The sequence below is a fragment of the Diabrotica virgifera genome, chromosome 9 (genome assembly GCF_917563875.1).
Source record: "Diabrotica virgifera virgifera chromosome 9, PGI_DIABVI_V3a".
NCBI classification, from domain to species: domain Eukaryota; kingdom Metazoa; phylum Arthropoda; class Insecta; order Coleoptera; family Chrysomelidae; genus Diabrotica; species Diabrotica virgifera.
The window spans coordinates 19744480-19761346 of NC_065451.1; the positions used below are offsets into that span (position 1 = coordinate 19744480).

A 16867-nucleotide genomic window follows, 5' to 3' on the forward strand; every position below is an offset into this window, starting at 1 on the left:
CAAGTGATATTGTGCCGATGTCTGCTTTACCCTGGGGGTGAGTTTCGCCCCTTTTCGGGGGTGAAAAAAAAACCTTTAAAATAAGTCCGGAAGTGGATAAACGATAAACTGGTTAATTCTAAGCAACTTTTGTTCAATACAGTTTTTTCACTAACTCAATACTTTTCGAGTTATTTAGTTTTTTTTTGTTGAAAAATAAACATATTCACTAGCAAATAACTCGAAAAGTATTGACTTAGTGAAAAAACTGTATGGAAAAAACGTTGCTTAGAATTAATCAGTTTATCCAATTCCGGACTTATTTTAAAGGTTTCTTCTTACACCCCCGAAACGGGGTGAAACTCACATCCAGGGTAAAAGCACATATCGTCACAATATCACTTTTATTATTTGACATGTTAGCTACGTGCATGCCAAATTTCATGTCATTCCAAGTGGTTTTTTAAAATTTAGAGCAAAAACCGTGAGTAAACGTGTTACAAACCGTTATTTTTGCAATAATTTATTAATAACAAAGTCGGAACGTGGTTTAAGCTATCACGACTAGTGACAATCGATTTAGCTTATAAAAATACTATGAAAAAGACTACAAACTTGCTGTAGATAACGCATTTCGAGTTTTTCGGCGAATAAACTATTATTTTGTTATCAACAAAATAAGAACATATTTTGAGTAATCGCAACCAGTCGCATTCAATTCAGCGACCAAAATACACCAGAGAATACCTTAACACTATCAATTTATTTACAGGACCTCCAATAATTCCTGAAAAACACCCAATTTGACCATAATTTGTTAATAACAATTAAACGCACCACATTTGGGCTACCAGACCACTTCCATTGGATTCAGCGACCCAAAAAACCTATAATACCACCATCAAATAGCGGCGACCTAAAAGTGCCCACGAGACCCTCTATGTTGCGAAAAGGATATATAGTAAATGTTGATAACAAAACCTTATTGTATAGGAAATTTACTTTGAAACTATAAAAATTAACTCTTTAATATTCCATTAACAAATGCATTTTTTTTTCTAGAAAAGCGATTATATACATTGTATTAATTGGTAATAATACCCGAAAACAAACCAACAATCACAAAAAATATTGAATAGGTCCAAAATACATATCAGTTATTCGTGAACAAAATAAAATTTTGCTAATGACAAAACGTGAGGCTAGCTAAAACATGCAAATTATTATCAAACAGGTACCACAAATGCAATTGGTTAGCAAATACCTACTGATACTTAGAGAACGCTTACCTAGGCTAACCAAATAGGCATTGGTATAATGTACGAGATATGTAAACATGCTGATACTAAGAAAGCAATTTTCTACAGTTAATGAACAATTATGGCAATACAAATTACCAAAAACCTGATGGTTGCATTTTATAGAGGCACGTAGCAATTTATAAAGTTATCGACCGCATTTGGAATATTATATGGTAGGTCACTTATACATAAGCAAATTTCTTATGTAAGTTGATTGCGCAAAATTTATTTGTTAACATTGTAGTAGAAGTAAAATGTTATGTGGCAAATATATTTGTTTGGCGCCATTACACACACACACATACAGACACAGATTGCAAAAATGAATTAATATAAAGCAAAACGGTCTACCCCAACAATTATAGAGGTATAAATCTACTGAACACCGCACTTAAGCTAACCACAAAAGTCCTAACCAACAAAATCAATAAATTAACAACTTTATCAGATGAACAACAAGGATTCAGATCCGGAAGATCCTGCGTAGACGACGTATTTGTACTGAGACAAATCACAGAAAAGGCCACTGAGTACAATAAACCAGCAGTAATATGCATAAATAGATGACAAATAGAAATCAACTAGGTAATTCTGTGGCTTGGTTCTAAAAGGGCCAATGTCAAATTTTTGATTTTTTGTACAGCTTTTTTTGAATTTAATATTGACCAAACAAAATGCAAAAAATTGAAATTAGCCATTTTAACACCAAGTCACATAATGTGGCTTAATGATAAAAGAGCCAGTGTCAATTGTTTGCATTTTGTTTGGTCAATATTAAACTCAAAAGAAAGCTGTACAAAAATAACAAAAATTTGACATTGGCCCTTTTAGAACCAAGCCACAGAATTATTACTAATAAGACTACGAATTTGTGTGGAAATGAAAGAAATATTAACCTGGAACAAGGACAATTTTTGGGGTGTTCGCAAAGAAATAGAAGGATATTCTGACTTGAAAAGTAAAGTAGGTACCTACATAATCAAAGCAGAGGAGAATAAGCAAATGTAAAAAAATGCGAATGAAGAATTTGTAACAAATAAACCATAAAAATGTCAATGAAGGTTAAGAATATGACAAAATCCGACGAACTAAAAAACGACGTTAACTATGATGTTTATAATACATACTCTATTTTCTACATTTTTTTATTATTTTTATTTTTGTGTCATTTTTATTTGTAACTTATTTCAAATAGCGAATCGGTACATAATATTAGTTTACCTGTTGGTTAAAATTCCGTTAGAGTCCAACAGGTATGCTTCTTCATTTCAAAAAAGCGCTCTAACCTGTATCTATTTTATTCCCAACTCCGTTATTCTCCCGAAAACTCCCAATAACTCTCATCCCCGCGCCACCCTTAAAATACACGCATTAAAACCCAAAAAAGAAAAGAAAATATTCGACTCCCGATCAATACCCGCTCCAAGTACTATCGCTTTAATGAAGGAAATGGCGAAATTTCCAGAAAAAAAATAAAAGAAAACTAATAATCCGGCGCCGTTACAGAAAAATGCGCTCACGACGCAACCCTAAAAAATGCATGTTAAAAATCATTAAAAGCGTGGAAGCACAAAAAGACCAATTTTTCCCACCTGGTGAAAATCCTCATCCAGTATAGTATTGATCTTTATACTTGATAAGTATTGTTCAAGTTTAGACCAAGAAGCAATAAAAATTCCAAGACAAAGATAGCGAATTCACCAAAAATGACAAGAAGAAAGAATGGATTACACAATCCTCCAAATTCAGCTCCACTTCTGTTCAAAACCAGGGTTCAGCTGATGCGGCAGGGTCTTGGCGTAGAATACAGGCCAAACAAAAGCCAATGGCCCAAAGAGCACAAAGCTGAGGAATACGAAATCCCAATGATCTTAAATGTAAATTAGCAAGTAGTAGTAAGCTCTGTGTTAGCCTAAGTCCATTCTCTATACCGTTTGAATTAGTAGAATTCATTTTTAAAGCTTGTATTCAAATTCCGACACAGGTGTCTGATTTAAGGACTTAAACTGCCAGAATTATGTACAATTTATGTAAACGGTTCTCTGTATCATTTGCAATAGTTTTTGCTCTATTTACGGAATGTCAAAGAAAAAGAGGCATATATGTAAGACGATTTAAAACTTGCTTTAGATGCATTAAAGCTGGAACATCTTTACTTAAAGCTGGTGTACCAACTTTACTAGACATATAAAAGAGCTAAAATCTATGAAATCAAAAGTAGCATACCAAAAAAATAGGACCAAACAATCCCACTAATGCTGTGCAAAGGTATAGACAAAAGAAAAGAGAGAAGATTTTTTGAAACACAATTTGATAAGATCAACGAAGATATTGAGGTACGATAGAACAACAAGTCGGTAATAATATCATCAAACCATGGCGATGTATTATCGCTAACCAGTAGGACCAAAATATTTACGAAAACAGGAGCAAAAAATTACTGTACCAATGCCTCATTTGTTTGGCAGATATAATAAAAATATTAGTAGCGTGTACTAGCTAGATAAGGAAGTATCTTTATAAAAACTAGGATCCGATCAAAAAATGTTGGTGGCCATTTTTTACCTAGTTTTTGGACATTCCAATCATAAATACATGGAGATTGTACCAAATAGCGCATTCGAATGAGGATATTTTACTGCTATGCTTGATATAAGACGAAAAATTGTCAAATTGTAAAAAATGAAGAAAAAAAAAATGAAATTGTGACAAACGTGTGAAATCAAATCGAAAAAAAAGGGTCCTCAAAAATCAAAAGTTGTCAAGGAAAAGTAGGTAAATTTGGAAGTTCGCTATAATTGTATAGATCATATTTTATTATAAAACCAATAGTATAGATACACAGCGAAGATCTGCATCTTATAAAAAAGAATTAGAATATGCTCAAGATGTAGTTTTTTTGCATCATAAATTTTTCCTTCAATTCTATGCCCGCTAAGTATTTGTTTCGTTTTTTTCTATATAATATATAAAATTGAATAAAACTATAACATAATTTTATCTTTGTTTTAGGATTATATTGCTTCTATAGATGCTCTATGTTAAATAAAAGCAATAATAATAATTTTAATGAAAATATATAGTTGCGATTGATTAAAATTAATATGTTCGTAATGTTAAATTATTATTATTGTATATTTTTTAATTGCGTCAGTTAATGAATTAAAATATTAAGAAAGAGTCTGAAGGATAAAAAAAAAATGTTAAAAATCAAGAACTACAATATAAAACAGTCAGAAACCGGCAGTTCGATTTTGGCGAAAATAAAAGAAACAGAAAGAGAAGATTATAACGTACGTAACCTTGTATAATAAATAACCTGTAGAAAGAGCAAATTTTAATAATATACGACAAAAAATAATAAACTAATTACCTCTAATAGCTAATTGTGAGAACTAATTCTTTGAAGGGTTCGTAAAGAAATCAGAAAGATATTCAGAGCCGAAAAGTTATGGACCTAATGAAAGAAGCAGAGAGTCAGCAATTTAAAGAAAAAACGAAAATAAAGAAATTTAGACAAATAAATCACAAAAAAGTCGTATAAAACGGATAAGAATAGTGCAAAATCCGATGAATTAAAAAATGATATTAATTATGATGTTATTATTATTTCCTTATTTATTATAATTTTTCATTATTTTCATTTTTTGTTGTTTTTATTTCGAACCTATTTTTTATGTCGAACCTGTACATAATTTTAGTTTACCTGTTGGTTAAAATTCCGTTAGAGTCCAACAGGTATGCCTCTTCATTTCAAAAAAGCGCTCAATCCGTATCTACTTTATTCCCTAACTAAACTCCCGTATTCCTCCGAAAACTCCCAATAATTCTCATCCCCGCGCCGGCCTTAAAATACACGCATTAAAACCCAAAAAAGAAAAGAAAATATTCGACTCCCGATCAATACCCGCTCCAAGTACTATCGCTTTAATGAAGGAAATGGCGAAATTTCCAGAAAAAATAAAAGAAAACTAATAATCCGGCGCCGTTACAGAAAAATGCGCTCACGACGCATCCAAAAAAATGCATCTTAAAAATCATTAAAAGCGTGGAAGCACAAAAAGACGAATTTTTCCCACCCGGTGGAAAACCTCATCCCGACACGATAAACCAGTTGATAAGTATTGTTCAAGATTATATAGAAAAACATAACTAAATAGTGCACATTATACAAGTAGTCAACAGGTTAGAGCGGTGTACGATGTTTTCCTCTCTATGCGCTCCAATATTGATCGGTAGAGGGTTGAATTGGGAGAAAAAAAACTCGTACTCACCGACTATATGAACCATATTTTTTGTCCATCTTTGTAGCTCTCTTCTAATGTTCCTCCTTTGTTGAATACATCTCGAAAATGAGCACTCCGCCATTTTTCAAAGACGGCAAGTTTGTCACATCGGTTTCAAAAACAATATTACCCATCGCTTCCAATAATTCATTACACAAATTTTAAGAGGTTATTAAGTGCCCGCACTTACAGAAAAAAATCTTGAGTCACTTAGTGTTAGTTCAGGCGCACAAAAAGTTCAAAAAACTGAATCACTTAAGGAACTGAATTCTTTTTAAAAATGTCACTTGTTTATTTGAGGAGCTTGTCTTCGATTCGGGAATAGAGACGATGGAGTTTTTTCGCCATGATTTCTTGTAAATCTGAAAAGAAATAAAACTTGTAGTTTGTTTTGAACGACACTTATTTCTACGGCAGCGAAAGAACGTTGGATGGTAGACACAATAAAAACCGGCTTGATTTGATTCAATGTTAAACAATTACATAGTGGCGGGTTGCGTATGTTTTAAAATGAATTCGTTTTTGATGAAGTTGTATGAATGGTGGCGGCATCACAACTGTAGTAACGTCATAGTGAGTGCAACAAGTGCTAGCGACGCCACACGGCTTTTGCATGCACTTGCATTTTCCCTCCCCACGCTCGCTAGATCGCCGTCGTGCATCCCTATTATCTATCGTCTCGTTCTTGCGTTTGCCGGGTGTATATACCTTGGTTTGTCTTTGGAAATGCTTCTGCCATGGGCGGGTTAAATGCGTGGATTCGAGGCTCCGTACAAAATGTGCAACAGACTTCAAAAATAATTTAAAATTTGATTTGAAAGTTTTAAAAAAGTTATAAAATTGCCAGAATATTGGGGAAAAAACAAAAAATTCGCAATTGTATAAATATTGAAGTAATATTTTTTATATAGGTACAGTGGAACCTCGATTATCCGCCTCTCCATTAACCGTCACCTCTGTTAACCGTCAGGGTACATACAGAAGTTGTATTGACTAAATAAGCAAAAATTTTAATGTAGAAAAATAAAAAAAAAGTTAATTTGATTTGTGATGAGGACACAAACGGCTATCTATTGCTGACAGATAAAAAAATCGTTGAAATGGCAACAAAGGCGGACCAAATAGATTCAAAAGCTGACACAGACTTGGAATTTGACTGTAGCTATATTGATGAACCTATTGCAACTGACAAAGATTTGCGTAAATAATCTAGAGAAGCTGCATCGCATATGCAATAATTCATCGAGTGGTATTCTCAACAAGAAGAAGCCAATAAGGTAGATTGCATCATCTTATGCCGATTACGAAATTCAGCCGTCGCAAAATGTGAAGCAACAGTAAAACAAAAACAGATTTCAGAATATTTTAAATTGATCCTATTGTACGAACACAAATCCCTCTTATATTGGTCAAACAAATCATACAAATAAAATTTGAGTGTTGTACTATGAATTTTTAATGTTCTGTTAACCGTCTTTTCGATATCCGTCATACTCTTGATCCGGTGCCCTGACGGATAATCGAGCTTCTACTGTAATGTAATGCGACCGGTTTCGATGTTTATGAGTTTTACATCATCATCAGACCATACAAATTTGAAACAAGCTAGAATAAAACAAACAAAAAGATAGAAAGATTGACTATCTAAATACAATCATGTTAATATTTTGTTTTAAGTTGTGGTGGTTGGTAGGAAATAAGTCAAAATAATGGTAGCATGCTAAAAAAACTTATCTGTGGAAAAGCACAAATTGAGATCAAACCAGATCTTCCCTACTCTTCTTCTTATTTCTTCCTCTTAGCATTTCCATATCTGTTTTTGACCTCCACACCCACACATATATTTTGACCTTATGTTAAGGTCTATTTTTGTGTTAACTGTTATGTGTCCTATTTCCTCTGCGGCACTACTTGTAATATTTGCTTTTAATTTTGCCTAGGATTCTTCAAGTCCAACTTCCAGTAGATCTTTTCTTCCATTCTTCTGTTGTATAGGGTTTTTGGTGATCTCGTTTTCCAGGTACATATTATTAAATTTTGTTATACAGTTCGATTCCCTTCTTCTCTGTTGGGGTGGTTTTGCACTCGTCAGTCGTATTTTTGCAAATAACTGAAAATTTCTTCTTTGGCAGTCTTCATGCGAAGATCGCGATTATTGTATTCATTGGGCATGTACATTTGTAAAAAGAAAGATGTTCGATTGGAATCTCTCCAGGATATTATTATTGGATCTTCACAATTGAATTCCGCAGGTCCATACTGGCTTTATCACTGTTTTGTATAGTAGAATTTTATTGTGCAAATTCAGTTGTGACCTTTTTCCTATTAACCAGTACATTTTACTGGCTTCAGACCCAATCGTTTTCTTTCCGTGAATATGTGTTTCTTCATCGTTAATCTGCGGTCCAAATGCATACCTAGGTATTTTACATCATCCTTTTGTAGCAGTACTAGTACTTGGTTATTTAATGAAACGGTTGGTCATGAACATTTTCGATTAGTAAATTTTGTGGTCGATCGATGTAAACTTGATTTTAAGTCCCAATAGGAAAAAATCAAGTGGTGTAAGATCTGGAAATCTTGGAGGAAGCTTCCAATATCTGCAGTTTTGCCGATTTCGTATTGTATAATTTCGCACGATCTCTTGTAAACCTGGTTTTTAAATGAGAATCGGGGTCGTGTGCTAGCTCATTTGAAAGAATATTCAATTCACTATTCAGTAATAAAAACATCAACATATTTATTTATACAAGGTGAGCCAGAATACCTTAATAGGAAAAAATTAAGTAGTGTAAGATCTGGAGATCTTGGGGAGGATCTAATATCTATTTATCTTGATGTCACTTATTTCTACGACAGCGAAAGTACGTTGGATGGTAGACACAAAAAACCGTCTTGCTTAGATTTAATGTTAAACAATTACATACTGGCAGGTTGCGTATGTTTTAAAATGAATTCGTTTTTCATGAAGTTGTATGAATGGTGGCGGCATCACAACTATAGTAATGTCATAGTGAGTGTAACAAGTGCTAGCGACGCCACACGGCTTTTGCATGCACTGGCATTTTCCCTCCCTAATCGCCGTCGTGCATCCCTATTATCTATCGTCTCGTTCTTGCGCTTGCCAGGTGTATATACCTTGGTTTGTATTTGGAAATGCTTCCGCCATGGGTGGGTTAGATGCGTGGATTCGAGGCTCTGTACAAAATATGCAAGGAACGAATAATATTTAAAAACTTCAAAATTGCGAAAAAAATTTAACATCCCAAGAGATACTGTTCAAGATACTGTTCACTGACAATAAACCTATTAAATCATAAGTTTAGTAACAAAATTATTTGTGACTTCGGAATAAACGCGTATAATCGACTAAAATTAAATTATTTAAAAGTTCATTATAAAGTTGTGAAAAATTTATAAAGTATAAAATTGTCATTAACGATACGATTTGGTATAAAAACTAGGTTCAATAAATATTACTTTTAAAAATGATATAAAAGTAATATACAGGGTGAGGCAGATAAAGGGCCTATTAGAAATATCTCGAGAACTAAAGCTAACAGAATAATGAAAATTGGTATACAATGGTTTTGAGGTATAAACTATTTAATGAAAATATTTTGGTCTCTTTGCTACTTCCGGTTATACCGGAAGTTGATTGTAACTTCGTATTTTTAAATAGGACACCCTATATATTTTTACATTTTTGGATTCTTCTCGATTTCTTCTTTCTTAAAATATAAGTTTTTGTAATATTATACAGGGTAGGTTAAAAGATAATTACGTTTTCTTATTAATTTCGTAGCAACATTCACATCCTGTAGGATTGTAGTAGTTTGACATAATAAACTCTATTAATGTTCAAATGATTTTTAATATAGTCTACTATTGTTAAGAGTTATTAGTATAGTTAAATCTTTCATTTTAGTATACAGGGTTGGCCGAAACTCGGAATGAGTATTTTCTGAGTTTTCTTAAATGGAACACCCTGTATTTTAGTATTGTAATGAAATGTTATTTTATGGTACTTTTTAATTTATTAAGCATTCCCTATACCTAACTGCTTTAATTCGTGAGTTATTGGTGATTCAAATCAAACATTAATTGCAACACAAAATAGGTGACATTGTATTAGGATGGCCGTGAAAATATTCAATAACAGATAATTTTTTGGAAATAAATACATATTAATCTAAACTTATACTTAAAATTGTCAATAATGGTTGAACTATCAAAATACCATCGAAGTTAAGATTGTTGGTGCGATTAACAATTAAGCGCAAATTAAAGCAGTTAGGTATAGGGAATGCTTAAGAAGTAAAAAAGTACCATAGAATATCATTTCATTACAATACTAAAATATAGGGTGTTCCATTTAAGAAAACTCAGAAAATACTCATTCCGAGTTTCGACCCACCCTGTATACTAAAATTAAAAATTTAGCTACACTAATAATTGTTAACAAAAGTAGACTATATTAAAAATCCTTTGGACATAAATAGAGTTTATTATGTCAAACTACTACAATCCTACAGTGTGTGAATATTGCTACGAAAATTAATAAGAAAACGTAATTATCTTTTAACCTACCCTGTATAATGTTGTAAAACCTTATATTTTAAGAAAGAAGAAATCGAGGAGAATTCAAAAATGTAAAAATATACAGGGTGTCCCATTTAAAAAAACGAAGTCATAAGCAACTTCCGGTATAACCGGAAGTACCAAATCGATGAAAATATTTTCATTAAATAGATCAGGCTTCAAAACCCCCTTATTCCAATTTTCATAATTCAGTTGCCTTTAGTTCTCGAGATAATTCTAATAGGCCCTTTATCTGCCTCACCCTATATACACTTAACCAGGCGCGGATTTAGAAATTCATAATAGGGGGGTCAGACATACCGCAAATATTTTATTGTCCAGATTTAGTCATACGACTCACACTTACTCTAAGGATAACATTCAGTCATCTCAGAGATACCTACGGTATCAAAAGAATTGAGCTCTGGTTGACAGAAAAAAATAATAAATAATAAAAAAATACTTTAGACTAAGTACAGTAGGGGGGTCCATGGACCCGTTGACCCTCCTCTGTGTCCGCGCCTGCACTTAACAGTTCATTACAAAATATACGGAGTACCTATGCTAGTACTCCGAGGAAGTCCAATTGCCTACTCGTTTGTAGTGTGTAAGAGATATGAATAAATCTTTTTTTTTTAATGAAACACCTTGTATATTTTTACATTTATGAACAGTTCTCGATGTTCTTCGTTTTTTTAATAAAAGGTTTTGCAATGTTATACGAGGTAGTTTTAATTGCATTTTTTTCTTAATTTTGTAGCAATATCCACACTCAAAAAATCTATTGAAATTCAAACGATTTTTAAAATTTTGGTTCAAAACTATTAATATGTCGAAATATTTCATTTTGATATACCTACAGGGTTGGTCGAAACTCAGAAATTTACACTTCGTGTAAACGACATTTGCTGTCGTTTACACGAAGATTTTTTTCATTTTTCTCCTGATAGTACATTATTTGACGGTTTTTGCTGTAAATTTTAAAGAATCGTTTGGATTGACATGAAATTTGGCATACACATAGCCAACATGTCAAAGAAAAAAAGTGATATTTTGTCGATGAGTGCTTTTGCCCTGGGGGTGACTTTCACCCCTTCTCGGGGGTGAAAAATATGTGTCCAAAATAAGCTCGGAATTCTATAAAGTGACTATAGTCTGTCTACCCAACAGAAAGAGTAATAAAAACGCGTGATCAAGGGATCAGGCACGTGCTTCTTGAAAAATAACAGTCGAATAGTGGGATTAGGTACTTACTTCGCAGAAGTTGTATCGGTCAGTTATCGACGTTTTATACAAGGGCGTGCATTAAGGTATTTCGAATAAATATTGTGATTTGTATTCTGTTATTGCGTTAATTGTATTTATATGTTTAAGACTTATATTGTGTATCATCATACAGTTTTTATTTGTGTTTTGTATAGAAATTAGGTAAGTCTATTAATACTGATATTAGTCAAAAAAGTATTGTGGACAGAATCACGCAGTATAAATATTAGGGGAGTCAATTTAGATCGAAAACTTGCGTTGTTTCGGAAAAAATCAAAGAAGCTTATATTTTTCTAAAACCTTTTTTGTTGATTTACAAATATGTTATACCTCCTTTTTACATAGGAGGAGTAATTCAAATTTACTGCCGTAATACTTTTTTGTAATTGATCCAACCACAGGCAAGTTTTAAATTACGGAAACCCAACATCATTTATTATAATTATGATAACAATTTAATTTTTCATAATTTAAATTTTTTGAGACGTCGTCGTGTCATTTGATTTAAATATTTGAGATTTTTTTAATGAAGCATCGTTTATTATGATGTTTAAAAAGTAAGTTGAGCAAATTCAGTCAGTTGAGCAGTCGAGTTCAAAAAAAATGGATAAAATGACTAATTCTAAGCAACTTTTATTTTATACAGTTTTTTCACTAAGTCAATATTTTCGAGTTATTTGCGAGTGAATATGTTCATTTTTTTTTAACAAAACAAACACGTTTTTAGACAATTTTTCGCAAATAATTAAAAAAGTAAGTATTTGATCGAAAAAACTATTCCTTGCAAAAATATAGCTTGTAAAAAAGTGAAATAAATGGTGTATACATGAAGTCTCTTGACCTAGTAGAAGCAGAGTTATAGCTAAAGAAAAATGAGTTCATATTCGCCAAATTTTAAATAAATATATTTCAACATGAAATAACCAAAAATGAAGCACTTTTTGGAAAAAACTTATTACAACTTTTTTAAAGAGAAAAAAGCTTTATTTTTATTTTTATAAAAAAAGATTCTAGTATCAAATGTGCGCAAGTTACGCTCAAAATACAGTTGGTCCCTTTTGATTTGGCAAAAAAATCGGGAAAATTACCCCCTAATTAACAACATAAATAAAATTAGTCGTTACCTCTTCACAAGTTGCTTTATTTATATTGTGTTTATATGATCTGTACATTTCATTGATTCAGAGTGCTTATTTTTGACAAAAATTGGTTTTAAAGTAAACTTTTAAAATTTTTAATTTTGAAAAAAAAATTGTTTTTTTTTTCAAAATAACTTAAAAATTATTAGTAATACCAAAAATCTCAAAGAGTAATGAAATGTACGTTTTGTTTTTCTGGATATTTTATGCCTGGTTGCACCAACAGATCTTAAGCTCCAGCTTAGCTAAGCTCTACTTATAGATAGGGCCTCCTTGAGTATCACTTACGTTACATCATAATTTTCGATTCTTGCCTCATTATCAATTATATCTATTACTATATTATGATATTTTTATTATAATATATTATAATTATATTATATTAATTCTTATGTTATTCTCGTCTTAAGTTTAAGATATGTTGGTGCAACCGGGCATTAGAGTCTTTGTTTTCCTGTTAGATAAAAATTGGTTATGCTATGGCTGTTCAAAGTTTGCATACACTCGAGATTAATGACTCGTTCAAGCCATTTTAACTACAGCCTTTTCAAAAAGAAGCACTTTGAACAGATGAAACTTACAGATCGTATAAAGATTAAATAAGCAAAGTAAATTGTGAAGCGGTAACGATTAATTTTATTTGGGATGCTAATTAGGGGGTGCTTTTCGCGATTCTTTTTACAAAAAATAAAAGGGACCAACAATATTTTGAGCGTAACTCACTTACTTTTAAAGTTAGAAGTTTTTAAAAAAACAAAAATAAACCTATTTTAAACACTTTAAAAAAGTTGTAATGAGTGGTCCCCAAAAAGTGTTCCGTTTTTTGGTTATTTCTCGATGAAATATTCGATTTGGAATTTGACGAATACGAACCTACTTTTCATTAGCTACAACTTTGCTTCTACTGGGTCTACAGACTTCGTATATGCACCATTTTTTTCACTTTTTTATAAGTTATACTTTTATTAAGAATATTTTTTTCGACAAAATAATTACTTTTTGAGTTATTTGCGAAAAACCGTCTAAAAACGTGGATATTTTGTTGAAAAATTAACATATTCACTCGCAAATAACTCGAAAAGTATTGACTTATTGAAGAAACTCTATAGAACAAAAGTTGCTTAGCATTAGTCAGTTTATCGAATTCCGAACTTATTTTGGACATATATTTTTTCACCCCCGAGAAGGGGTGAAACTCACCCCCAGGGCAAAATCACACAACGGCACAATATCACTTTTTTTTTTTACTTATTAGCTATGTGTATGCCAAATTTCATGTCAATCTAAGCGGTTCTTTAAAATTTAGAGATTTCGCAATATTTTACTGTTAAAAAACGTACTATGAATGAGTTTTCAAATTCTGCCAGTAGGTTTGAATTTTAATGGCATGTTTCTATTTCTTTTCTTATGACCACTTATGATCTCTGATACCTGACTGTCTTACAGGTCACCAGGTCCATCCATTTTGAATAATATAATTATCTTGAAGTACAAGAAAATGGCTCAATAACAAAAAAACTAAGACCAATAAACAATCACGGACTGTAACGTTAAAAGCACATTGGAAATTGGAAGCAATGAAGGGGAGTCGCGACAGAAGCAAATAGTGATGAGCAAAACAAGAACAAGACCAAGACCAGGCTAGTCTTGGTCTTGGTCTTGTTCTTGCAAGCTTGGTCTTGGTCTTGCAGCTAAAAGGCAGTCTTGGTCTTGGTCTTGGTCTTGCACTAGCCGGTCTTGGTCTTGCTGCAAGAGTCTTGCTGGTCTTGCTTTTTTGGTAGTAATAATTTGAACCAAACAATTTCGAATAAAATGTACATTGAAATAAATAAAGATGTGAAGAATGAAACTATATTTTTTGCTTTAAAATTTTAACAGAATGTAGAATGTAGTTTCAAACGGATACCAATTTTAACATTATACATTCACCTAATGACCTAATTATTTCTCTCTATATAAAGAGATTAGAGTATATTTTTATAATGGTAATGTTTATCAGTAGTAAAAACCTGCATTTACAACCCTTGTTGCAATTGCCGGCCTTTGGTTGTGTCACGTTGTGTTTTGCATGCTGTCGATACCTGCCGCCTGCCTTCAGACCACGTCTTGAGTCTGGATTATTGTTTATTGCCCCTGTATTTTAATAAAATGTTAAAGAAAAACAGCTTCTTAAAGGTGCCACAAATGATCGGGGACCTTCAATTCACGGATTTTACGAAAAGGGATAAACGGTTTATAGTTGTTAACAGCTAATGATCTGCTCCTTTCACTCGAACACTGTAGTATTTATCCTACGAGGGTCAAATTTAAGAACATAAATTAAATTTTTTTAAGAGAACACAAAAATCAAATATTATTTACTCTATTTAATCATTATTTAATAAAATTAACTTTTTTTATAAACTAACTAAAACATACTTTTTAGTAAATACGTACATATTTACCATGTCTATTTATAGACCTAATAATATAACATAATAACTAAACCTAATGGGGAGTTATAAACGCTTAATTCTGTAATTTGTTATCTTGCAGTTCTTTAACATTGCTCTCGTAACACGAGTTATTCTCACTTTTTATTTTCACACATTTTTGGATTGAATACCCATTATTTAAAAACTTGAAAATATTCGGATGTGGGTAGTAAAAAATAGAATTTAAAACACACTGAAATGATGCGCATGCACTTCAAGTGCGGCACATACTATTTGTACTACTGGCCCTTTCTGGGGAAAACCTAGTTTCTTCCAAATAGTTTTCAACTATGAAATCAGTAAAATTCTTTACACGTTTGTCATCCGGGATTTTCACAAATAATTCAACTTCCAACTTTCGTTGATTGTAAAACATTAATCCAAAAAATAATTTTAAAAATTTCCCAGTATCGGAATTTTTGTCATTATATTCAGAAACTGAACATAAGCTTTGGATTTTGCGATACCAAGCTTGACACATTACAATCGACAACCAGTTATTTTTTATTCAGGCCAAAATGCTTTCACAGCATTGTGAATCCCTTTTCAAAATCTATTATGATATTTTTTGTATTCATTTTAAATTTAACGACCTACATTTTTCCTCGATTATGCGAAAAGAATTGAAATAAGTGTCAGTATTTTTATTAGACAAAAAAGCGAAAACTACTGGTACATAAAAACCGTTTTTAATTGCTTTTTTTTTAATGGATTACCATATCTATAATTACATTTTTTTGTCTTACAAGTAATTTCAATTGTCCTTGAACTGTCGCTGTTTGAAAACTTGCCTTCTGGACACTTTGAAGGTTGAGAAAATGCAAACCGTTTGACTTAATCAAAACGACTTAAAAATATAACCAAAATATTATGTATTTTAAAAATTCGATATTGTTTAATGTTTCTTACAATGTCAGTATATATTATTGAACTAAAAAAATAAAGTTAAATAATAAAAACCAATTTTTCTCAAAAAAGTGCAAGAGTCTTGCAGGTTGGTCTTGGTCTTGCGTGGTCTTGCAAGGTTCGGTCTTGGTCTTGGTCTTGTTCTTGCAAGCTTGGTCTTGGTCTTGGTCTTGCAACCAAAAGGCGGTCTTGGTCTTGGTCTTGGTCTTGGTCTTGCTGCAAGACCAAGACCAAGACCGCAAGACCAAGACCAGTCTCGCTCATCACTAGAAGCAAAAACCACATAGTAAGTTATAAGTGATAATGATAAAGAAGAACAATCCTTCTTGCCACAATACCCAGGATTTGCAAGGTTTTTATGAAACTACATTTAAATTTAATTAAGTTAAAATTAATTTAAGATTTAAATTAAATTGATTTGATTTAAAATTTAATTTAAAATTCATTTAACAACTGTATTTTCAGTAGAGAGAGCTCAAAATTATCGATTTGTATCCCGAGTGACACTTTGGCAGTTTTAATTTAATTTGCCACGACTCGAAGGGGTGTGAAATTATGTCAAAGTGTCACGAGGGCAAAACAAATCGATAATTTTTAAGAGCTCGAGAGTAATTCGTTAAGATTATTTCATGTAAACTGTCAACTAATATTTTATTGATACCTTTGCCTGAATTATTTGCTAAACCTGTTTCTTGTTGTTCTCTGTGACAAGTTGTAAAACATTATTTGTCATTAAGGTCAGTGAATGTATTTTTGCGTAGCAGCGAAGCGCATCTGACGTAAAATACTTGACGGGAAATTATCAAAAATTATAGCTGTAATTTATATTCTGGTAGGTTTCTATTGGTCAGAATGTCTATGAATGAAATAATCAAACGAATGTACTATTACAAAGAAATAATAAATAATGCCAAATGTACTCAGATGACGAGAAA

At 32.0% G+C, this 16867-nt stretch overlaps 1 protein-coding gene across 1 annotated transcript in view; it reads right to left on the bottom strand.

Annotated features, from left to right (window-relative positions):
- LOC114331414 (mushroom body large-type Kenyon cell-specific protein 1) overlaps positions 1-6214 on the bottom strand; it is a 511943-nt gene extending 505729 nt beyond the window's left edge. Inside the window, exon 1 of the mRNA XM_050660952.1 lies at positions 5555-6214. Within this exon, the coding sequence (XP_050516909.1) occupies positions 5555-5648 (94 nt within the window). The 5' untranslated portion in view covers positions 5649-6214. The remainder of the gene's footprint in view (positions 1-5554) is intronic.
- Positions 6215-16867: the final 10653 nt, after the last annotated feature.